Consider the following 26,468-nt stretch of genomic DNA (forward strand, 5'->3'; position numbering starts at 1 on the left):
GAAGAGATTGATAGGCAACCCATCATGTGGAATGACAGTATTTTAGATGATCGTGGCAAACCACTGGGTGCCTCACTCTACATGCAGTGGTCCAGGTGGGAGAGGGGACCTGCATCATCTATGGGGTCTTGGAAAGCTTTCCGCAGGCTTCCAGAGGAGACCAAATCAAGGTTGACAGGACATCTCAAAGGAAGTGCAGGGAGGATCTTGCAGATTGAGGCAGCCCTTCCAGAGGTTTGCGTAGACACAGATGATATGCCACTCACTTGCTCCACTTGGGCAAGTACTTTTACGAGAGGCGGTGTTCCGCTTCAGGTTTTGGCCTTTCGAGATGCATAGGAGGATGCTTTAGTTTTTAGTGTGCAGGATGGTGGCAGATTGCTCAGGTCCACAGAGGACATCTTGCTTGAGTCTGCTTTTCAGCCTACAGCGTTGTAGGTCTTTTGGTACAGGGATCAGATTCAGAATGGTTCCTAGACCCAGACCCCCGGCTACTCTCCACATGGTCTTGGAGGCTTTGGCTCTATGGGGGAGTTCCCATCAAGTATTTGCAATGGGACCCCGGAGAGTGGGAGTGGATTGACGCAGGGCATCGAGAGAAGAGCATCCCCTTCCTTTGTTACACAGTCAGTATTGCCAGGAGATTTCAGCTCAGTAGTAGAGGTTGGAGACCTTCCAGAGTTCCTCATTGGGAGACATTTGATATCACTGCGGATCTGCAAAGGTGCTTCTGGAGGAGACTCTGGAAATCCCATAGGAATAGGAGGATTACTATCTTCTTTTGGTTCTCTATCCATGGTGGGATTGTAGTGAACCTTTGGAGATCTAGGTTCGGAGCCGACCCTACTTGCTCTTGTTGCCTCTCTGCTTCGAAGACTATTCAGCGTTGCTTATGGGATTGCAGACAAGCGAGGATGATTTGGATGGGGGTAGCCAAGATTTTCAGTCACTTTGCCCACTCCCCATTCTTTATGACATGGGGCTGAGTGGCTTGGCTTTCTCTTACAGGGCCTCAGGTATTCTATGAGAGATGGCCATTTCGGTTCGATGTCATCAGATTGAGTCCTGTTCGTTGGATGTGGTACCACACCTTCCTTTTACAGCTGTACATGCCTCTGTGGATACTTCTTGGGAGATTCTAGCGAGCATAACATCCTGGCATATCTGAAGAGCCAGATGCACAGAGGCTTTGGAGGGTACTCAGGTTCATCCCTCGCACATATTGGCTAGTATCTGGACAGACATCTGGACAGACACCGTACATACTTTGATGGCCATATGGAACGAGTATGCAAGGAGACTCCCGTGCAACCTCAGCTAGGAGGGCTTCTTTCTTCAGGGAATGGAAGGATTCTCCTTTCTTCTCTGAGACTACTACAGGGTTGAGGTGGCACTTTCAGCCTCAGCCTTGGTTGTTTTCCACCTCACTCTGAGGGGGTTTTATTTATCCTCATGATTTCATGATGTATTCCGCTTTGAGCTTGCTCTCGTGGGTTTTTTCTCTTACTTAATAGAAGTCTCTTTCTTGAAAAAAAAAAAAATCCAACCTTACGCCCACCAATGAAAAGAATGATCCACTGAGCTCTAGAGGGGACTATGACTCCGTGTCCAATCACCAAGGGGAGCATTAAAGAAGAGACAAAAATGCAAGTACCTCCCTTGGTGCCTAAGGAGGGTGACAAAAAAGTATGACTTGAAAGAATCTTACCCAACTTGGCACAATCTCTGACATCCAATTTGTGTTCCTAAAGCACAAGGATATCAATGGGTCCCCTAGTAACACCTGGATGAAGTTTGTTATGAATCAGCTGCCTATGGCGGCAATGCGGCACACCTCTGAGGCTCTGAATGTCCTAATTGACAATCCTCATCGATAAGAGGAAAAGGTCGGAGACAACCCTATGGAGGACTCAGAGAATAAGGGGAGTCCCTCTACTCCCTAAGAAAGAAGCCCTCCTAGAAGAAGCTACTAGGTTGTAAAAAGGATATCAATATAAGTTGATTTTCTTTATCTATTTATTGCCTATTCATTTATGGTGTCATGCACTCAATATTATTTCCATAAGTAATGTGAACTCGGTTCTCTCGTTACCATACCGTTCTCCCTTCAACAACTATCCCCGAACTTCGAGTGTTTAATGCTGGAATCAGTTCAATCACCTGAGCATGTTGCACTAAGGATTGCAAGAGCGAGCATCTTCACCGAGCACTACACAGAGTCAGGATGGCACCTAAGTTAGTCATGGGTGAGTGAACCGAGCCATCAACAACTGGGTACCTTTCATGGAGTGCTCCAGTTGGGAGAAAGGACCTGTCTCCACTGTGGCTACTTGGAAAGATTTCAAAAAGCTTACAGAACATAGGAAAGCTCAAATGATTAGTCATCTCAGAGGGAGTGCACGCAGAATTCAGCAAATCGATGCAGCCTTGCAAGTGGATTGGATGGAGACGGATGACAGGCCTATCCCTTGCTCCACTTGGATGGCCGCATTCTCTAGTACAGGTATTCCACTTCACATTATTGCAGTCAAGATGCACATGAGGATGCCCTAGTTTTGATGTGCTTTCGGGAGGCACGCTGTCCACATCTACAGATCACATCTTGCTAGAGAGAGCATTTCAGCCGGTCAGGATTGTAAGCTATGTGGACATTGGTCCGACTTTCAATGGTACATAGATCGTGACCCTCTTCTCATTTCCCTGGGATCTTGGAGACTACGGCTTTATGGAGGTGTACCCATAAAGTTTCTGCTATGGGATCTAGGAGAGTGGTAGACGAAGGGCACAAGAGCCTCCCCTTCTTTCATTACACGGTTCCTAATGCCAAGAAATTTCAGCTCAGCTATAGAGATCAAAGGCCCTCTAGAGTTCTTCATTGGGATTCCTTTCATATTTTTGCTGATTTGCAGCAAAGCTTTTGAAGGAGACTCTAATAATCCCACAGGATTAGAAAAATAACTCTCTTTTCCTTTATTTCTATTCGTGGTCAAATTCCAATGAACTTGTTAAGATCTAAGTTTGGAGCTGATCCTACTTGCCCCCATTACCATGCTGCTATGGAGACTATTCAGCATTGTTTATGGGATTGTAGACATGCAAGGGTTATATGGAAGGGGGTTGCTAGGATTTTTAGTTCTTTTGCACATTCTCCCTTGTTCATGACTTGGGGCTCATTTTCTTGGCTTTCCCTTTTGGGGCCTCAAGTCTTCTTTGAGAGGCATGACTCATCATGAGCTATAGCTATCAGTTTGATTGAGCCATGTTCTCTAGACGATGTTCCTGCCTCACCCTTCAGGGCTGTGCATACCTCGGTAGACTCTTCTTGGGAGATGCTAGCGAGTATATCAGCGTGGCATATATGGAGAGCCAGGTGCACCGAGGCATTGAATTGATCCCAGGTTCACCCCTCTCAGACTATGGCCAGTATATAGACAGACACTATACATCCACTGATGGCCATCTAGATGCAAAAGTGGTAGGAACCCCCCCCTCAGACAAGAGTCCACAAGTCCACTTGTGACTTGCAAGGAGAAAAATTGAAAGGTGCATTCGAAGCTGCAAAGTCATAGGTCCTCCACATGTGAGTTGCAGGGAGCAAAGTCCACTTGTGAATTTCGAGCCTTGATGTCCACTAGTCTGCTTGTGAGTTGAAGGAAGCAAAGTCCAACAGTTATTTCAAAGCCCTTAAATCCACTCGTAAGTTGCAAGGAGCAAAGTCTAAGGTTTTCGGAGCCCTAAAGTCCACAGGTCCTCTAAAAATGGATAGGTGAGTTTTAAGGCTCCAATTGAAGGACTGAGTTTGGGTGCTCCAAGTGAAGGCGTGAGTTGAAAGGATGCAACTCAGCTCTAAACATAGAAGACCTCTAAGTGAACTCAAAGGATGCTACTCAACTCCATAAAGAAACAGGTGACATGAAAGGCTTAGATGAAAAAGTAGAACTCAACTCTAAAAATAGACAGATAAGTTGGAAGGCAGCAGATAATTTTGAAGGCTCCAAATCAAGGGGTGAGTTGAAAGGATGCAACTCAACTCTAAAAATAGAAACTGATATTGGAGTCTCCACGTGATCTCAAAGGATGCTACTAGAAGGCTTAAATGAAACGGTGACTTAGAAGGCTACAACTCAACTCTAAAAATAGACAAGTTGGAAGGCAGAGAATAAGTTTGAAGGCTCCAAGTGAAGGGTGAGTTTCGAGGTACATAAGGCATAGGTGGAAGAGGAGGCTAAGGAGGCTCACTAAGCACAGAGTCTTTGGAGGTGTGGACAACTGACCATCAGGACGATGGCCAATTGAAGTAACCTCTTGTCTATGCCCGTGGATGGTGCGAGGGCATCAAGATGGACAATCCTTGATGAAGTCCCCTCGTCTCTGAAAAAAGAGACATTGCTCTAGCAGGCCCTCATAAGTAATCTTCTATTGTACCTGATATCCATTGCCAATGGAGTATGTCATCAATGTAGGCAAAGGTTATGGCAATGGAACTCCGAGTGAGTTTTACCCTTGTGGCTCTTATCTTTGTGACAGTATAAGCATAAGACAACCTAGCACTTGTAGAAGACTAGCCAGGTCCTCCATTGCCTTGCAGCACGAACCGATCTCATCAAGGAGCCTTGGGGAAAGGATCCAAAATGTAGTCTATCTGGGTCCCAGGGTGGCCGTGTGAGAAATTGTTTTTGCCATGGCAAAAGGTGGATTTGGAACCACCTTATTACTCTAGATGTAGTGCCATCCTCCTTGCACAGACATCCCCCCGCCCTCCCCTCCCCCCCCAATGCCGTTTGAGAGGTCATTGCTAATCTCAACGCATGGCGAACTTGGGGATCCAAATCCACAGAGGCCCTAGATGTGCACAGCAATGGCTGGGACCATTCACTTTCATAGCCATGGCACTTCCAATGATGCATCACATCTACATATGATCATTTTGGCCATCAAAAGTTAGGAATGATCAATATCTTATAATTCCTCCAGTCAAATGAATATTTTGAAAATTGGTTGTAAAGTCTACAGTCCAAAGCCTAGTTGTTTTCTCCCATAGTTGCTGAGTGATACTTAGTTTTGTTTTCCCTTATCTATACAAATTGCCCCCTTGATCCTACATCTGTGCATATCTATTCATCTGAAATTCCAGTGGTTATGTGCTGCAAATTTTGTCCAGTCTGTAGTGTTTTGAATTGAAGTGTGAAAATGATTGAGTATATAATGGGATTTCAAAGAGGGTAGCATAGTCGTGGTCAGAAGGTGCAAGAAAAATAAACCTGAACACAACCGTCCACACAGTTTGAGAAAGCATATCTTTATGTTAGGAGATGCTAACATCAGCACTGAAACAATGAATGACTATTAAGTGAGTTGCAAAAAGGATGAAAAGCTTGACAATAATAGGCCCAAATGGGGGGGAAAAACCGGTCTTTTTACCTCCATCTCTTTCCTTGGAACAGTTTCACATTTTATTCTAAAACTATCTTCAGTTGTGGCCTGTTGCAAAGCTTCCATTTCAGTCCGCAATGCAACTGTATACCAATATTATCAATTGTACAGTTAGAACATCAAACATCTTTTATTGCATTGAATTACATGTCATCAGATGAAGGTTGTTGTATTACTGTGGAAATTTCCATGTTTGATAATTAGTGTTTGTCTTAAGGGAACATTACCAACAACTTTTTGTATCCTTTCGTTTTGATTCTTCAGGTCAAGCAAACTCTCTTGCAAATGGTGATTTTCAGCTTCTAAATTGATCTTCTGAAGACAATTTTTCTGCAAAAAGTAAAGCAGCAAAGCCTCACGTAACATGAAACATCTTGATTTCATTTTTTATATTTTTCATTCTGTAATAATTTTTTTTCCCTGCAGAGAATCAACTGCTGAAACTATTTTCGAAGTACATTTTGAGTAAAATATAAATCAAGTACTATCAAACAGTTTTGAGAAATACTAAGTTTGCAAAATAGAATTAAACCTTGTGAGAAACAGTGTAGGCAAGTCCCTACTGTGAGAAATCCTGCATATGTAACTCGTAAGTCCCAATCCTAAAAGAACTGAGATGTATATCAAGTGGGAGCCAATATAGCTTCGTCACCTTTCAAAGCTAGTAAGCTGAAAGAGTGTGGTATGCACTTTATGCCATACACTAAGAAACAGAAAAAAATGCCGCCATGCTGCACCCTAAGAATCCTGGGTGCTATATCTCTACATCATGGGGCATCCGTCCCATTCCTCTGTAGGTTCTGTACAACCTCTAATTAGACCTGTGATATGACCTTGCCATCCTCTGTGCAAGTCCTTTCTAATAAAATGTTGGTAATGTGTCCACAAATTCTCATCAGGGTTTTACTACAAAATATGCCATACAACAAGGCATTCCTTAGCAGAGGTAGTGATGGTACAAGTGAAAATGGAATATAAAGGATTCCTCTAATCCGCCACTGCTTCATCCTATTAGAGAAAACCACCGGACAGTTGATCTCCATACATCAATCGAAAAATGCCACAATGCCTTTAGAGGATTCTAGCTGCCTGCAAGGCCACATACAATGCTGTAAACAGTCTACCTATAAAAACTTTGCATGGTTTCATCCTCTACAATCAGATATCTACTCAAAATCCTATTGAGTGTGAAAACGTGACTGAATATTCACAATGACATCCATAAATTTGAGCCTTGTTTGATCTAATAAGCAAGACTAGTTGGCTTGTGTTGACAAGCTTTCTATCCACTTTACCATGCAGAGATCCAGCATATTGTAGCCTTATGAAGGCTAATAACATGTACAACCATGAAACTTCAAGTAGCCTAGCTACTCTTCCAACTTTTCAATATTTTCATCAAGGGGGGCATTTGAGGATATAACAATGGAATGCATCATTATCTCGTAGGACCATGTAGGCATCATGTGGACCACATAAGCTTCCTTCTGTTAATTTATATTTTTATTTTGTTTAGATACCAATGTAACTGATTTTTGGGACCTTGTAAATAAGCCAATACCTTGCTTTGATTTCATTCATATCACTCATTCATTGTGAGATACAAGATTTACAATGTATTCTTATCAATTGAAAATCTAGTTCTCAATTTGTATCTTCAATGGTTAGCAATCACGTGAATTCCAGACAGAGTCATGGAATACCCTAAGGCACATATTACATTTGGTTCTAGACATGCAGTGAGCAACAGATTCATGAAAGGAACTCTTCTTCCAAACTAAATTCAGCCTCTTCTTTTCCTATTTAAAATTCTATTCTAATCCTATTCATGTAAGGAACTCTTCTTCCAAACTTGCTGCTCCTCCCCGACCGCTCTTGGTTGCCCCTCCCTCTACTTCAGCCCTCTCCGTCTCCCTTGCAGCCCTCCCTTCTCCCTCCCTCTCCGCCCTCCTTTGCAGCCCCTCCTCACCCTCCCCTCCACCCTCTCCCTCCCCTCCCTCACAGACCCTCCTCCCCGCCCTCCCTTCCTGCCTCCAACCCCCCCCCCCCCCCCGGCCTCCCTTCCTGCCTCCAACCCCCCTCCCCCCCAGCCTTCTGCCCCTCCCACCCCCCTACCCTGCCCCTTCCCGCCTCCTATTCCTCCCCCCTTCCCCCCACCCCTTCCCGCCCCCCCTCCTTCCTGCCCCCTCCCCCGCCCTTCGACTCCCCTCTCCTCCCAGCCCCCTTGCTTACTTTTTTTCCGTACCTCCTCTCAGCCTTGCCGCCCTCTCCTCTCAGCCTCGCTCCCTCTCCTCTCAGCCCCACTCCCTCTCCTCTCAGCCCCGCTCCCTTACCTCTCAGCCCCGCTGCCCTCCCATTTGCCGGACAGCTGTACAGCCCCCCTCTCTACCTACCCCCTCGCTCAGCCCCCCCACTCACCCCCTCGCACCCCTCCTCTCACCCCTCCACTCAGCCCCCGCAGCCCCTCGCTCAACCCCCCCACTCCTCTCGAGATCCAGTTCCCACCTAGACTAGGACATCTTAGGCCTCCACCAGATGCTTGGGACTCCCTATTGGTTGAGATACACAGCATCCGGGCCCGTCAGGCAAAGCTGACACATTACACCCAGGAGCAGGCCCACATAATACAAGAGCACAGCACCCTTATCCAGGGACTTAGACACGACATCACACAGCTTCGAGAGGACCTCGGGACCCTTAGAGCAATGCCTGGAGGAACCCCAGTCACAGAGATGGAGGCACAGATAGCCACGATACAGTCGGCTATAGCAGAGACAACTAGATGGGTGGACGTGGCGAAACGTGAGCCCGCAAAGGCAACCGTTTCAGCCACCATACAGGAGCAGGAACAGAGGGCCTCGACGGCCCTCAACATCTGGGTACAAGGGATCACGCGAGACAACACCAGCACCACTATGACGCCCATGGAGGAGGCGATCACCATTGTAACCACCACCATGGGAGTCCGCGACCATGGCATAGAGGGAGCATGGCGTGTTGGGAGAGATCCCAACCGAGAGCAGCCCCTAGTCATTCGCTTCAGAGATTCACATGCTCCACTAGCGACACTCCAACGCCGAGCCTCTCTATGAGAGCATCCCACCTTGTCCATGGACGAGGATTTGACACCACTACAGATTGAGGAGCGACGAGTTCTTCTGCAGCAGCGGGATGTTGCCCGCAAGGAGGGGAAATGAGCCGTGGTCCGAGATGGTAGGTTGCTGACCGGCACCCGTTGGGCTCCCACCCGTACCTCCTAGGGGGACGAGGCCTATGAGACTCAGGTTTCTGAGACCCTAGACTGCACCATTTGGAACTGTAATGGTACCTTATGGTCAAACCTAGGGAACTTCTCGGAGTCTTATACAAGACGAGACATAGTCTTTTACACGGAGACACACCAGAGCCCAGAGCGTCCACTACCGATAGTCAGTGGCTACACATGGGAGTCAGCCTTCTGGGATGAGACGAGGGATACAGGAGGAGTTCGAGGATCAGGCAGGGTCACAGTATTGTACAGGTCTTCCCTCGTTGGAGCCATCTCCATTGAGAGGAAGGACGCACACTCCCAATTCATGTGGATCCGGATCCCACGCACAGACACTCGTGACCTTTTCATAGCAATATGCTACTTCCCGCCAGACATATCCCACTTCGCTAGAGTGGCACGAGAGGAGGGTGAGACATCGCCATATGCACCCTTACATCAAGATATCCCAGACCTTTCAGCCCGTGGGGAAGTTCTCCTCGTTGGGGACTTCAACGCCACGACGAGCACACGCCAGGCACCACTCCTAGACTTCCGAGATGACTCTATCATGCTACCAGACATGGACCTAAACAGAGCAGGTATGACCAAGACCTCATCGGACCGACACAGGCCTGTTACACCATATGGGCACGCGCTCCTTGATTTGGGCAGGATGCATGATCTCATCATCTACAACGGGCTCGACCTATGGCCCTCCTCAGGTGGTTTTACTTGCTTCCCATAGGGGGGGGCACTAGTGTAGTAGATTACATCATGGGATCCCCTACCTTCACTTCATGTATCACCGACTTCACCGTAGCAGCACTCCCTCCAGGAGCTGATCACACATACCTATTCTTCACTATCGCCACCCCACGCTTAGCCACACCACACACACTACATAGGAAGCACGACACCTACCATGACATACACTTTGATCACAGCCTCTCACCGGCCTACTCTGGACGCCTAAACAGACTCCTAACCTACATCGATCACATACCACTCATAGAGGACCGTGCTGCCCTGATTAGTCGCACACTCCACGAGGCTGCCTTCCAAATCTTTCCCCACACCACATGGTCCACTAGACCACCACCTCTTGGTTCTGTACCCTGCAACAATTGGTACGATGCGGAGTGCAAGGCTTATCACCAATAGTTCCGATTTGAAACTAGATGTCACCTTCCGAACACACCAAACACGGTACGCAAGTACCGACGTCTCATACGTCGGAAGAAGCAAGCATTTCTTCGTCAAAATGAGGAGGAGCTGCTGCACATCTTGTACAGCAGCAACTCTAAGGATTTTTGGTAGAGATTCCTTGAGCGTAGGTCCCCATCACCCCTCACCGACACGAGAGTTTGGCACACGTATGCACACCATCTTTATGATGTCCCACACCAGCCCACTCCAAATCTCATACACATACCTCGCCCCACCACTTGCATGTTGTTCACCAGAGGGGGAAGTCAAGGATGCGACATTGAAACTGCACAATGGCCGAGCGAAGGATCACGAGGGGCTATGCAATGAGTTTATCGCATATGGGATCGACACGTTAGCCTCGATCCTAGCAAAGCTATTCAATGACGCTCTTTGCCTTGGCTTTCTCTGCACCTGGACACTCAACACCATCACCCCCATCCACAAGGCAAGGGATCCCATGGACCCGAGTAACTACAGGACTATCATGATTGGACATGTGATGTCCAAGATCTATGCAGCTGTATTGGATGCATCGGTCAGCCTGCTCGCAGAGATGAGAGGGCTCAAAGCAGAGGGTCAGGCCGATTTTAGGCGAGACCATGGGACTATGGATCACATACTCACACTCAGGAGTGTCATTGAGGAGGCCAGATCACGGAAGGAGATGGTATTTTGTTGCTTTGTGGATTTCCGCAAAGCCTGACACAGTACCTCGAGCTCGTCTCATCACACGCCTACAGACACTGGGATTTATCAAGAGATCATCTGGGCAGTCATGACACTGTATGAGAGAGTCTCAAGCCGAGTTCGGACAGGCGTAGGTTGGACAGATGAGATCCTGAGTACCATAGGGGTCAAACAGGGTTGTCCCTTATCACCAACCCTGTTTGGCCTCTACATCGATGAGCTTGATACTTTCATGGGGACGTTCGGAGGGACCGGTTGCTCACTTGCCGGGATCATCATCAGGATTCTTCTTTATGCAAATGACGTGGCACTCTTGTCGTCCACACCCAAGGGGCTCTAGCGACACCTAGATGCACTGAGGGCTTTTTGTTTATCCCATGATTTGGAGGTCAACCTTGGCAAGACCAAGGTCATGATCTTTAATACCTCTCGAACAAACATGCAACGGAAGCAAGTTACTTTTACTTTTGAAGGGTCACCAATTGAGATCGTATCCTCATACACTTACTTGGGGGTCATCTTCTCCGGCCCGATCTTCACGATGAGACCAACGATGTAGGCCAGACTGAGCAGGGGATACGCCTCACTGGCTCGGCTAGAGAGACAATGCTTTCACTCCCACTTCCAGAACCCTCGGACCAAGGCTCTTCTCTTCGACTCCTTGGTCCAACCAACCGGTATGTATGGCAGCCCTTGTTGGGGGCCTCACATGTCAGAGATAGAGTGGACATGGGTGGAGCGCCTGCAGATCCTCATGCTCTCACGGATGATCCAGGGGAAACCATCTGTACCACATCACATCATTCAAGCCGAGTTTGGTGCTTCTCCACTCCAGCTAGATGCAGCCTTTCAGACCATCACATATCTACACCGGGTTAGATCATATGGGGACTGCACATCAGGGAGACAAAGGTTGCCATGGTTGGCTCTCGATTCCTCCATGAGGTTGGCAGCAAAGGGAGACGAGCAATGCTAGTATGCACGGACTCACAGATGGTTTGTGAGACTAGGGTTCCACATCGATAGGATACCTCCTTTTCAGTACAGTTTAGATGCCCCTCTGGTACTCCCACCCACCATCCCGATTGGGCCACACACCAACCAAGTCATTCAAGAGGATCTCCTGCAGCTAAACACCTTTAGGACCTGGTTGGAGCCGAGGGAGCTCCCAATGAAACTGAGTTTCTACAAAGATTACTGTCTTCGTATTTCGGAGGAGGGATTCATCACACCACCGGGGTACACTGAGCTTCATATGCCTCACTCACTACGGTGGATCTCCATCGGACAGTTTTGGGTATCAACACACCGCCTCCGCATAGAGAGCGGCAGAGCAGAGGGGATTCCTAGGGAGCATCGCTTATGCATATTGTGCGACTATCAGGAGGTTGAGTCGGAGGAGCATTTTATCTTCAGGTACCCAGTGTACTACGAGATCCGAGGTCGCTAACAGTGTCTCCTTAGAGACGGCTCCGGGCTCCTTTCCAGATTCCTCGCCTACCCAGATCAGAGATGCCTCGTGGCCTTCATTCACGAGGGGGTCCGACACAGAGAGTACTTACTCAGGCGACGAGGCTTGGCCACATCATCAGACACCTCTCAAAGCAAGATCACAGAGTTCTTCCCATTGAGTGACATTGTTCGTCCAATCTCTAGCCGTAGACGTGACAGAGACCCCGACCCGACGATCGCAGCACGACACACGAGACATCGAGGGGGGACACAGATCATTCTGAGGGACCTCCCGTCATTGTTTAGACTCAGGATATGTCCCATGGGAGTCACGGTGGCTCTGGTCTTGTGTCGAGCCTCGTCCAAGAGCGAGACGCACGGCACACCTTGACGGGCGCCAACGTCCCATCACCAGGTCCCATCACCGGCTATGCACCAACCAGGGTGACATGACATACGGAGGATTCCACTCCGCTCCAGTCCTTTTCTTTTCTTTTCATTGTTACATCCAGATGTATTTGATTATGTTTGATCAGACTTAGGATTCAGCACGGGTGATGATGCTCGTTTCAGTAGCTCCACCCTTACTGTGATTTGTATCAGGTTTTCTTTCAGTCTCATAGACCCATCGGTCTTCCAAAGACTCTAATAAAATTTCTTTCTTTCTTTCTTTCTTTCTTTCTCCCGCCTCTTCCTTCTCCTCTCCCGGCCCGCCCCTTCAGCCCCCACCCTCCTCCATCTGCCTCCCCTCCTTTCCTTTCCTTTCCTTTCCTTCCCTTCCGCCCTCTTGTGCCCCTGGGCTTCATTCTCTGGCACCATCGGCCTTCCCACCTCGATTGACGATGGATCAGCCTTCAACCACTCCTCGTCTGCTTTCACCGTCCACGAAAACCGTTACGTTCTCAAAAGACGAGTTGCAATAGCTCAGAAAAGATAAAGAGCAAGAGAGTTCGACATCACTCTTTGCTTGCATCCATGGGTCCTACCCTTCCAGGTTACAGGCCACGGACTAGATGCTCTCCACTTATCTGGAGACCTCGTAGGGCACCTCATAGATGTTCGTCTGCTTTGGTCGAGGTTTCTTCTAGGTTGTTTTTTACTCCTATCTTCCATTGGAGTTGCTTTCGGGATGGTCACTGACATCCCCCCCTGGGATGCCTTCTTTGACAACAGACGTAGTCAGGTCGTACGGGGTACCGCACATTAGGGTCATTGTCTTTGACCCTAACATCACGGATGACCACATCATGCTGTAGCATCCAGATGGCTCATTCTTCAGGCAGAGAGTCGAGATCGTTGGGAGACAAGATCAGTGTAGGATTTGTAGGACCCTTGGGCACTTTGCCAGAGATTGCCCAAGGAAGAGAAAAAAGAAAAGGCCTAAAAGGTCCACGGGTGTAGCGCCTCATAGCATCACATCGACTGGACCTACTTAACAATCTATTGCACATCCTACCACTTCTCGCGTTGCTAGAGCTTCCACCTCTTGTCTGAAGGCAACTCAACCATGTTGAAGTCGCCACCAATGATCCAAGAATCTGCAATGGGGGCCCAAGAGAGTAACTCCTTCCAAAAGGAGATCCGCTCCCCTCTGTTGTTGGGAGCATAAAGATTGAGAAGACCAATCTTACGCCCTCCAATCAAAATAATGATCCATTGAGCTCTAGAAGGGGAGATAATACCATGACCAGCAACCAAGGGGAGAATAGAAAGAGAGACCGAAATGCAAGTACCTTCCCTTGTGCCCATAGCAGGCGACCAGAAGGTATGTCCTGAAAGCAGTTTGCCAGACTTAGAGCAATCACTAGCATCCAGCTTGTGTTCCTGGATAAAAAGGATATCAATAGCACCTCCAGTGACACCTGGATGAAGCTGGTTCCGGATCAGCTGCCTACGGCGACGGTGTGGAACTCCGCCTAGGCCCTATATGTTCCAGCTGACTATCCTCATCGACAGGAGGATGCTGGATGGAAAGGCTCACCCGACCTAGTAGAGGAGACCAGCTTCCCCTGGGCCGAAACACTCCTGCTGAGGGCAGGAAACTCAACAGGTGAAAGGATCCCCACACCTACTCAAAGGGAGGCCCTGTCAGAAGGAATCCCAATGACCGGGACCCCTACGGTGGAGGGCACACCTCATCATCCATGAAAGTTGTCAAATCTGCCAGTGCCGAAAAAGAATTCATGATAAGCAAGTCTGGCCGAGGAGTGCGAAGAATGCCTGCACTCGTGGAAGATGGAGGAGAAGGACCTGCCAGGCCTCTATCAGCAGAACTGGAGCTGGAGGTTGAGGAGGCCTGTGGCTGAGGTGGAGAGGAATCAGGAGCCCTCATCTGCGCCTGCACTTTCTCGATTGTCCTGACTGTGGCAGGAACAGTCTGCGGGGGCACAAACTCCTCATCATCCATGAAAGTCGCCGAATCTGCCAATGCCGAAAAAGAATTCCCGATAAGCAAGTCTGGCCGAGGAGTGCGAAGAAGACCTGCACTCGTGGAAGATGGAGGAGAAGGACCTGCCAGGCCTCTATCAGCAGAACTAGAGCTGGGGGTTGAGGAGGCATGTGGCCGGGGTGAAGAGGAATCAGGAGCCCTCATTTGCGCCTGCACTTTCTCGGTTGTCCTGACTGTGGCAGGAACAATCTGCGGGAAAAAAGTACCTGTAGCCCCCTCGTGGTCAGAAACCAAGGGGTCAGAAACCAAAGTGACTGGGGCTGGTGGATCTAAAGGCCCCTCCTGATGAGGAACTGTAGTGTCTGGGGCTGTAGCAACATCCACCTCTGGAGTCTGGAAGGCATCTGTCTGAACAGGATCAAAAGTCTCCTCCTGAGGTAAGGGAGCCGCTCTGATAGCTCTCCATCGTGGTACTGGGTGTGCTGCGGGCATTGGGCGCTATTTGTTTTTTCATGCCTTGCATGATGTACTTTTCCATTGAGATTTTCTCTCAGAGTTTCTCACACTTGATAGAAGTCTTTTCTTTGAAAAATAATAATCATAAAACAAATCTACTTTCTCCAAAACAACGGTGGAAAATTAAAATTTCTAATTGATTATTATTAGAACTTCCATGCATAATCAGGATACTCCCCTAGAATGTGAAATGTCCATTTAAACAGTGGTAAACCAAAAGTATAGTTCATTCTTCATTTGTGTTACAAGGACCGAGACCTTAATTGATAATAATGACATGTACCTTTAATCGTATGAAAGGCTTTCCATAAAAAAATCACTGAAAATCTGAAAAATATTTGTAACAAATTCATTATACCTCTAAGTATATACACTTCTGATGAAGTACATTGTACTCCTCTTTCCACTTTGAAGTTTCATTATTTGCTTCCTGTCACAAAGACAAATTGTCACACTACAATATCTAACAGTACATCATGCTGGGTAACTATTAAAACATTGTGGAGATAGTGGAATATTCTTTAGCACTTTTGGGCATGTTCATTTGCTTAAAATTGATGCTTCATATATAGTTAAGTTGTTAAAATAAATATTATTTCAAATGAACAGTTGAGTACGCCAAAATGCCACTCACGTCCAAAACAAATTCCCTATCAAACTACACTAGGTTATTCTGCCAAGAATGCACAAAAAATATAGGCAAGTTTCTCTTTGCTGGCTGGTTGGTAGAATATTTCTCCTTGGGTGTTGGCAAGCAACTAAGATTGCAACTATATATACATATGTAGATGTCTGCATGCTAACCTGATGTAGTGCCCATATCTAGAGGATTTTGTCACATTTCATCAAAATCGTGCATATGCAAATATTTGCCTTAATGTTAGGTATTATGCAACATGCTTTTGACTACTTTGTAGGTGCTTTGTGACTGCTTATGCATTTAACTATATTGACCTGGCATTTTTGGCACTTTATTACATAATCTTGGATATCCTTTTTCATTCCAAGATAATGAAACTGTATTTTCATAAGTGCATAAGTTCTTTGTATTCATGGATGTACATCACTTGGACCATCATAACATCCATACAACCTAACATCAACTATCCAAGACACAATACTCTACCCTTGCAGGGTAAGTAAACATCTTCTATACTAAAGTTTTCCATTGAAGTCCTTCGCTAATCTTTTTTTTTTCCTTGCAGTGCCTTTCGGGGCCTAGTAGTTAGTTGAACTCACACATGCTCACACACATCCACCTGCCTCAACCACCAGGCTAGATTCTTTGATTGCTTTCCATATTTCAAAATACTAGTATCGTGCCTGTATTTCTTTTGAAGGAGTCTAGGAAGTGAGTCTAGGAAGTCATTTTGGAATTGAGTAAAACTCAATTTATTAACCATTGGCATTCAACTAGCTAGCACATTAAATATCATTTTTGACATCTCAATTGAAAGTAAAATTTTGCATTAACTCAACCGATCAGCTATTCTTCCGTTAACCTCTGGCTCATTTCAAATCCATTTGATACTTTTCTAATGAAATAAGATTTCAAATTTGGCACTAGATAAGCAATGCCTCCATGCCTATCGAGCTTTTCTCCACTTAAGCTCTGGTTGGTTCAAATTTGGGCACCATATAAATAATGTTTCCATGTTCTCAAAGAATAGAGTATAGCATATAAGTCCTTTTCAAATGCTGAGTAATTTTGTTGTGTACACTCTACCCTTTTCCTCTCGAAAGCAACTGTTTGACCTCTTTGTAAAGACACCACACCCACTTCTAAGTTCTAAAGCGCATCTTGAGGACCATATCCACCATAAAGTATTACTGGTTACCATCTCCCAAGCCAAGCCATCGTGTGAGGAGGGATGTGAGGAGGGAAGTGGGTTCTGACGTGTAGGACCTATACCAACACCCTGTCGAGGTCGAGGAGGGGTGTTGGAACTGTACCAAGACCATGTCGAGGTCCAAGAGGAGGTGTTGGAACCGTACCACCCCCCTGTTGATGTCTAAGGGAAGACGTTCTACCAAAAGGTCTTTTGGGCCTCTTCTTCTTTTTAGGGCATTCCTTGGCAAAGTGCCCAACGGTCCTGCAGATCTTGCACTGGTCTTGTCTACCCTCTATCTCCATTCTTTGTCGAAAGAAAGAACCATCTGGACGCTAAAGCATGACATGGTCATTTGATAAATTAGGGTCTAACGAAAGGATCCTAACTCTAGGAACCCCATCAGAACTGATCACCTCTGCAGCTATTGTGGGCAAACCAGGGGGGGGGACCTCAATGACAATACCAAAATACTTCCCAATCAACAGAAGTAATCGATGGTAAACTTCCGTGAGTTCACTCCCGTGAGAGAGATTTCCGTCCATTGAGAGTTCTTTAATCCTTGGACGAATTTTCGTTTTCAAAAGCGTTGAGAAAGAGAGTTCTTGATCCTTCTTTCTTCATTGTGAGTGAGAATTGTCCATGTCTGTTCTCTGAAAGAGATAGGGAGAGACTATTTTATGTTCCTTTGAGAGAGAGTGCGATTGAGAAAGAAAGAAAGTTTATTAAAGTCTTCGGAAGACCGATGGGTCTATGAGACTGTGAAACCTTGGTACAATCAAGCTGTGAGGGTGGAGCTACTAAACGAGCATCCACACCAATGCATAATGTAAAAATAATGCAGAATTATAGTTTTAAGTATTAAGTACAGCATAGTCATGTCGGTGATCAAGCTACAAATCAGTCACATAATCATCATCATCAGGACATCATAGGTGAATGAGGCACTCCAGGCAAGAAGTCGGTGATAGAGTGTTGTCCACCACTCCAAAGGACTAGTATTCAATAGCCTACTCTGCAAGCGACTTCCAATCTTCAGCGGCATCTACGAGCTCACCGGCGGCAACACAACACTTGCAAGCTCCATTGACCTCACGGACCAACAACGCAACCTCAACAATTACTACCTAAGTGCAAAGCTAAGGCATCCCAAGGCTTGGCTCAACTGCATAACACCACGAACTACTTCTCAAACAAAGCAACGACCAGCGAGCCAGGCTCACGAGTCTCTAGCGCACCTAGTAGCATCAACGCCAACGCAAAACTACCATCTACAACTCCAACGACTAGGAGCTCTCATCTACACGGCCAAGGGCGACAACACCTTCATTAGCAAAAGCTCTTCAACAACGGCTAACTCCATCTCTAAACGAAAGCAGCGCACGTAGCAGCCGCGAGCGAAAATAGTGCCAAGCAACGAGCCCTACTACCTAAGCTTCTACACGTGACTACTTTCAACAAAGGCGAGCTAGGACGACCGAGACCCCTATGACCAACAGACTTCTATCAAGCAAGCATAGCAACAACCTTCCAAGCGACATGGGCGACATCTCTAATCGCCCATCGACCTCAAACTCTACGAGCTCCAAAGATCCAATTAACTCGGCTACACATCAGTGTTCTGCATCAACATGCAACTCTACTACAAGATACACAGTGCAGCCCTAACAATGACTGGCTCTACAAGATTACTGCCACCCTACGATGAGCGTGACAACACCACAAATGCTAGCCACCTAGCACCGGCCGACCAACAACAAGGCTCCACGCTCACAACAATGTGCAACTCTAGGAACCGGATGCTCCCACAGGAGCCATACCGACGAGCGGGACGATTCAACAACAAGACGGATCAGCCAACAACACTCTCCACCCACGAAGACTCCGACAACTACGGAAGAGAAGGCTTGCCGACGGCTTCTCTGTCGGAAACTTCCTTATCTGACCCAAGCTTGGTCCTTGGTCGGACACGTGGTAGTCCATCTACCTCAATGCCACGTGGCGACCTGGTCTGCCATGTCAGCAAGAATATGATATCTACCACGTCATCACAAACGACCACATCACCTACGACACTGTGTAGCCACGTCAACAGCTCCACGTCAGCAGTGCCATGTCATCATTGCCACCCTAGCTACCACATCATCCTGCTATCTCGGCATTGACACGTGATACAGTCTCCTGCCAAGCACACTTGCCTCTTCATAGGCACACTCGAAACACTACATGTGCACACAAGTGCCACCTAAGCACAATGCTCCCTAGGCATAGTTCTCTTCACATGCACACTTTTGCTCTCTGCACGTGAATCCACCTGCCACATCATCATTTCTCCTTTTTCCCCCCTCCACCTTGATCAAGCCATATCTCTTGATCCAAGAAGAACTTGAGGATGCTCCAAAAAGAAAAAACGCTCGATTTTTCGTGCTCTACTCGCTCGTCACATCACGCGCACATTGCCCAAGCACAGGTAAAATGGGACAAGAAAGACAAATATGCATATTATTTGATCAAACAAAATGTGCAAGATGTCATGCTTGGACAACTCAACACAATGAAGACATCCAAAGAAGCATGGGATATGTTTGTAGCTCTTTATGAGTCTAAGAACACATCCAAGATCTTCACATTGAGAAACCAGATCAATCGGAGTTTCCGCAACCACAATGAAACTGGTCATGCTTACCTATTCACAATCAAGGATTACAACAATCAACTTGCAGCAACAAGAGAGACTATGAATCCCGTAGAAATGGTTCAAGTCATCCTGAATGGACTAAGAGAAGAATACAAGAATCTAGTCCAAAGTATTTCCATTCAACGGTAAATTTCAACATTAGCGGTGTTTCAGGCAGTGTTACTTGGAATTCAAGCACGCAAAGGTCATTCCAAGGATTGAGGACACAAGGAATTCAAGGAATTGAGGACACAAGGAATTCAAGCACACAAAGGTCATTCCAAGGATCAAGGACACAAGGAATTCAAGCACGCAAAGGTCATTCCAAGGACACGAGGATTTTAAGCATGCAAAGGTCACAAGGAATTCCAAGGACACAAGGAATTCAAGCACGCAAAGGTCCAAGGAAGAATTGAGGACACAAGGAATTCAAGGACGCAAAGGTCATTACAAGGATCAAGCATTCATAGCTCCAGGCAAAAGTAAAGGCAGAGACAGAGGCAGAGGTAGAGCATCTCAGAGAAGTGGTCATCGACATCAAAGTCATCATAATCAAAATCAGCATCAACAACAACATCCACAGCAGCAGCCAAGAGAAGCACCTCTCGAGCAAGAGGTGTTCTTCATTTGATTCATATAGATGTATGGGGTTATGCACAGACCTGCAGCATCAATGGTTCACTTTACTACTTGACCTTCATCGACGACGACTACAGCAGATACTGTTGGATCTATTTTTTAAAAGAGAAATCTAAAGTCTTAATTCAAAGCCATTGTAGAGAACCAAACAAGCAGAAAGATCAAAGTCATGAGATCAAACAGAGGAAGTGAATATATGTCTTCAACATTCATGAACTTTTGCAGAAGTAATGGCATTCAAAGACAATTCACACGTGCAAATGCTCCTCAGCAAAATGCAATAGCTAAAAGGAAGAACGGTAGTTTAGTAAATAGTGCTAGAGCAATGCTCAATGAGAAGCATTTTCCGAATCAATATTGGACAGAAGTAATTGCCACTGCAAACTACTTGCTTAGTCAGAGCTTTTGACCGAACCGATTTAGGGTATAGACACCTTATGAAGCATTCATCGAATACAAGCCACACATTGGGCATCTCCAAATATTTGGTTACATAGCATATGCCCACATGCATGACAATCATTGCAGAAAGTTAGATGTGAAGTCACGCAAATGCATCATGGTTGGCTACAATGAAGAAAGCAAAGCATACAAGTTGTATGATCCCATCAACCGAAAGGTCATCATCTCCAGAGACGTAATTTTTTGATGAAGAATCAAAATGAAAAACATCAAATACACATGAGATAGTCACACCGATTACTTAGTCACCTACAAGAAAGGTTTATGAAGAAGAGCAAGAATTGCCAAAGAACCCTCCAGAAGAGCAACAATAACTCAGACAGTCTACCAGAGAAAGCAGACCACTGGGAAGATTAACTTATGCTCAGAAAGGGAAAGCAATTCAGATTGAAACAACCAATTATGCTCTTATGACTACCATCATGGCTATAGAAGAGCCATTGTACTTCGAAGATGCAACTGACAACCCAGAATAGCAAATTGCTATGAATGAAGAAATGGAAGCTTTGTACAAAAACAATACTTGGGATTTATGCAATCTTCCACTAGGAGAGAAGGCAATTGCAAACAAATGGGTTTACAAAGTAAAGTACAATCTAGATGGAAGCATTCAAAGATACAAAGCTAGCCTAGTTGCAAAAGATTTTGTACACCAACATTGTCAAGATTATGATGAGACTTATGCTTCAGTAGCAAAGATGGACTCCTACAATTTGGGATATCACTAGAGACACTCAACAAATGAAATGTATACCAGCTAAATGTCAAAAATGCTTTTCTGAATGGTTACCTAGACGAGGAATTCTACATGTAGCAACCGGCAGGGTATGTTGAACCACAGAAAGAGCACCGGGTTTGCCATCTCAAAAAAATTCTCTACAGTCTAAAGCAAGCACCTAGAAGTTGGTGTAGCAAAATCGACAAGTATTTTGATAATTTGGGATACATGAAGTCCAATGCAGATCATACTCTCTACTACAAAGTTTAAGGGGAAGACATTACTATTGGACTTTTATATGTAGATGATCTGATTGTAATAGGACACAATGATAGCTTCATCAAGAAGTTGAAACAAGACGTATTTGCAAAGTTCGACATGAAAGATCTTGGACTTATGCATTATTGTCTTGGAATTGAGTTTTGGAAAGACTCAGACAACACCTTTATGAGTCAAAATAAATATGTGGATAGTCTTCTGAGGAAGTTTCATATGACGCATTGCAAGATTGCAGCCACTCCCATGGAATAGAGTTTGAAGCTTACAAAGATTCAGACAAGCTTACAGTCAATGACAATTACTATCGATAGCTCATCGGATCTCTTATATATCTGACTATCACAAGGCCAAATATTTGTTATGCAGTAAGCTCACTTGCACAGTTTATAACAGTCTTACTAGAATGCGGCCAAGAGAGTCTTAAGATACATAAGAGGTACAAGACAGTTTGGAATTGAATACAAAGGAAGTCTTCCAAGGTTGCATGGATACTGTGACAGTGACTATGCAGAAGATCATGAGACCAGGAGATCCACACAAGGATATGCATTTTTCATTGGTAAAGGTGGAATATCATGGTTGTCAAACAAGCAGCTAACTGTTTCTTTGTCTTCACAACAGAAGCAAGATATAGAGCATTCACAACAGGTTTATGTGATGCTATATGGTTGAGAAGACTATTGTCAGAAATAGATTACTTTGATGAGACAAGACAACAACAAAATACTGTGATAATCAATAAGCTCAAGTATTAGCCAAGAATCCAGTATATCACTCCAAGAAAAAGCACATTGATGTCAGAGAGCACTGCATCAAAGAAGGAGTGTTACTTGGTGCCATCACATTGCAATAATGTGGCAACAAAGATAATGTTGCAGACATCTTTACTAGCCCACTTGGGAAAGAGCTTTTCGAGAAGCACCGACAAGCTCTTGGGTTTAAAGCAGAGGAAGGACATTCCCATTAAAGAGGTGTAATGGAATGTCATGTTCAATCCTCCTTCGATTCCTCATAATCATCATCTTGAGGGAAGGCATACTTCATGATGTTGATCTTGAGGGAAGGTGTTGAGGATTTATCTCAACATCATGTTTTATATTGTGCATAGCACTAACACGAAAGAGTACTAAAAAGCAAAAGGTTAGAAACCCTAACCCTAGCCCAAAAGGGGATTTGTATATATTCTTTGTTTTCAACTAAATCTAGTACACAATTAGTCATTTGTGGTGTGCTCTCTTCTCATCTCCACTCTTCTCCGCTCCTCTCTTCATATTTCTTCAGGCTATTCCACCATTATATACAAGGCACCCAAATCCCCACATTGCTTATGGGATTAGGATGCCAATAATCCACGTGTCCAAGCGCCACAACAAGCTCCATTTCTGTTACACCATACAAACCACAAGGAGGTATACTAAGATTCTTAGCCCACATCCAACTCCCCCCGTGGGCTAAGCACCTTGAAAGGTAAGCTTAGTCAAATCAAAGAGTAGCCCACAAACTGGAGGTGACGTGAGATAAATGCATGGGTATGACAAACCAAAGTCACCATGACTCAAAGTCCACATCAAACGACACGGCCAGCCCGCCAATGTAGAGTAGCCACCACTCTGACAAGTCGCACTTAAGCCATCTACTATGTATCATGACATTTCAAAACCGGCGGAGTCTGCTACTGCAAAGACATGCACCATCACGTGTCATTCACCCAATAGCCACCTAGGATAGACGCGCACAGTTCGCTGCAAAAAGAAGCTCGGATACCATGTAGGAAACCGCAAAAGACGCCACGGGTCGATAAGGGGAGCGTGTCTCTATAGTCCCACTTCCTGCCCCATAGCCACAAAGTTGATATTCAGCAGGAGATCAAGGAACGTGAAGCCAGACGGGATAATTCATTAAAAATCAGAATTGGGGGACTCCCAGAAGGATGGTACAAGGAGGACTCATTCAGTGATACCTTAGCAAATGTCAAAGCAGCCATGTCCGACAACATTGATTGGACGGCTGACAAGGATGACAAGCTTGACAAGTTTGATGATGATGGTGAAGCTAGAACAGTCTTTCTCGCTGACAGTAAAGGTCATGCTGTCCTTATGTTAATTCATGAGATTTACAACTCAAGTTTCTACGACAATCTTGCAAGCTGAAAGGTGCTAAGATATGGACAGCCGAGGAACTCACAAGAACTCAGCTGAAAGCTAAAGCAACGGAATCAGCCAAAGTTAAGGCTGCCAGGAAGGATGGTAAACAGGAGAAATAACACTTATTACAGAGTTTAAAACAAAACCAAAAGACTCTCAGTATTAAAATGATGTATGGCCGACTATATGTTTTTCTAGGATATAATCTAGGTACCCTAAATAAATGGAGTTGCTTTATGCACTCTCAGGTAGCTGCCATGTGCCCTCCCTAAGCTGATGTACTGGATGGCTTTTTTCTATTGTCCCATAGACCTTTGGTCTCCTGTGGACATTAATAAAATTTCTTTCTTTATTTCTCTCTCAAAAAGTCTCGAGAGGGATGAGAGAGAGAGGGCTATTCCACCATTATAAACAAGGCACTCAAATCCCCCACATTGCTTATGGGATTGGGATGCGAAACCCTCAAAGGGAATTTTGAGCAATACGATAAGCAGATGTCTCAGAAGGTGAATTTTCTACAAGAGAGAGCCACCGATGCAGCAAAGGTAGTGTAACTTAAGAAAAGTCTCACGGAAGCCAAGGAAGATCAGAGAGCCAAAAAAGGAGGGTCTTTACAAACGGCTCTGCAACATGTAGAATGCATTGAACGTTAAAAAAGACCAGATGATGAAGGAGCTGAAAAGGGAGAATGCAGAAAATAGAAAGGTGATGTAGGAACTACGAGAGAGCTTCAAGGACCAAGGAAGGATGGGACAGAGAGCAGCCGAGGTGGAGACGACAACGAGGCAGCTCCCTAGGCCAAGAAGAATGCAGAGAGCAACCACGGTGGAGCAAGTTCCAACCACCATGCTGAGGCAAGTTCCAGCCACAACGGTGGAGCAATTTGCAGCAGCTACAGTGAGGGTTGTTTTTTCAAAACACTGTTGGAAGTCCAAAGAGTAAGCTACAAGACCCTACAAGAAGATCATGATAGATGTGTACACGAGCTTGTCGTGGCTTTTGATAGTTATGAAAAGTAGTCCGTCGTCCTGAGAGATTTTCAAACTAGACTAGAAGTCTTGGAAATGCCCCATGTTGATGTTTTTGAGAAATTTAAGTAGGTTCAATAGATACTGAGGGATTCAAATGAAGGTGTTGCACAGAGTGAGCAAAGAGTGGAGGAGATGAAGGAGAATATCCGCAGCCTTAGGATGAGGGAGGAAGGAATCAAGAAGCAGCTTCGTCATGTACAGAGCAAGACTATGGTATTGATGGCTGTAATAGTTAAATGGGATGCCTATCCTGCTATGCAGCAGGGTCCAAAATGCATGGTCTGCCATACCCCCATCATAGATGACTGCATGATACAATGGCATGTGTGCTACCACCATGTACATGTTTTTTGCTTTGGGGTGTTTGTGCATAAAAAATTGCTATGTAGAGAATGCCATTTGCCATTGCTCATGTAATCCATGTGTCCAAGCTCCATTATCTATTACACCATACAAACCACAAGGGGTTATACCAAGGGTTTAGCCAAAATCCAACAAAAGTGAGCTAGAGTAGGAATATTCCAAGCCCATTAATAGTAACGTCTCACCCTCCCTTAGGTGCTGCATAAATTTTCTAAAGACATGAGCCTGATAGTCCCTCAAATGGCCTGATGTTGCTGCCTCAAATATTCGCACCAATTTTGATACCACATCTAGTGTTCTTCGATATGATGGCAGTACTCGAATGGGTGCATCTCCTACTTGATTCGAGGCTAGTTGCTTAGCAAGGAGGCAATTTTTCTAGCATTGTCTCTCTCCATATTTGTTGCAGAATTGTCTTCCATTGTCGTTTGGATATTGTATCATCGGTTTCCATGGCCTTCAATCTCCTCCCTCTATCCCGCAGACTCTCTATTTCTCTTGCAACCCATGACAACTTGCATCACACCAGTGGTACCTTATTTAAAATAAAGAAATCAAACCAAGACATGAGAAATGATTTATGTTAAATACAAAGGTGAGATATATCCTACATTTGTACAATAAAAAATGACAAGAAATAAAGGTGAAGTAGCCTTTAGAAGAACATTTTAAATTCAAACCTTTAAGCACTTTTCATAAAGAGACGTGGACTCTGAACATTGGTGCTTAATCTTTTGCAAATTTCTCCTCCAATTCTCCTCCATGTTTATCATTTCTTGATCAATGCATTGTACCTAATATTCAGTTTAAAACAGAGAATTAATTAGTCTTTTATTTTAGAACACACTCAAGGCAGACAATAAAGTGACATCAAAGGAGGTTTAAGTACTACCACCTTTTCTTTTTTTTCAAAAATATTACTTCATTAAGTATAAATGAAAACTGCAAGAGCAAGCTCAAGTGCGGAAGTACATCATGACAAGCATGAAAGAATAAACCAGCTCAAAAAGAGCTAAGAAAAATCCAGGGTGGAGGCTGAAAATGCCACCTCAACCCTAAAGGAGAGAATCAGAGAAGAAAGGAGATCTCCTCCAGACTCTGAAAAAAAATCCCTCCTAGCGGAAGCTGCTCTCGAAGATCCCTGCATGCTCGCCCAAATGGCCATCAAAGTGTGTATAGTATCAATCCATATACTAGCCGTAGTCTGGCAAGGGTGAACTTGAGAACTCTCCATCGCCTCCGTACATCTAGCCCTCCAAATATGCCAAGCTGAAATACTAGCCAGAATCTCCCAAGATGTGCCTATAGAGGCATGGACGGCTTTGAAAGGAGTGAACATAACATCCTGGAGGGAACATGACTGCACAAGATGACGTTATACAAAAAAGAA

At 45.4% G+C, this 26,468-nt stretch overlaps 1 protein-coding gene across 4 annotated transcripts in view; it reads right to left on the reverse strand.

Moving 5' to 3' along the window:
- LOC147879503 (uncharacterized) overlaps positions 1 to 26,468 on the reverse strand; it is a 222,604-nt gene that overhangs the window by 86,129 nt on the left and 110,007 nt on the right. For all 4 annotated transcript variants that reach the window (XM_087371951.1, XM_087371950.1, XM_087371949.1 and 1 more), the window contains 4 exons: positions 25,759 to 25,872; positions 15,295 to 15,366; positions 5,661 to 5,763; positions 5,422 to 5,516 (listed from right to left, as the gene is read on the reverse strand). In XM_087371951.1, coding sequence (XP_087228077.1) covers positions 5,422 to 5,516; positions 5,661 to 5,763; positions 15,295 to 15,366; positions 25,759 to 25,872 — 384 coding nt within the window. The remainder of the gene's footprint in view (positions 1 to 5,421; positions 5,517 to 5,660; positions 5,764 to 15,294; positions 15,367 to 25,758; positions 25,873 to 26,468) is intronic.

Source organism: Dipteris shenzhenensis, chromosome 33 (assembly GCF_047967505.1).
Source record: "Dipteris shenzhenensis isolate YYH24624 ecotype China chromosome 33, Dip_SZ_1.0, whole genome shotgun sequence".
NCBI lineage: Eukaryota > Viridiplantae > Streptophyta > Polypodiopsida > Gleicheniales > Dipteridaceae > Dipteris > Dipteris shenzhenensis.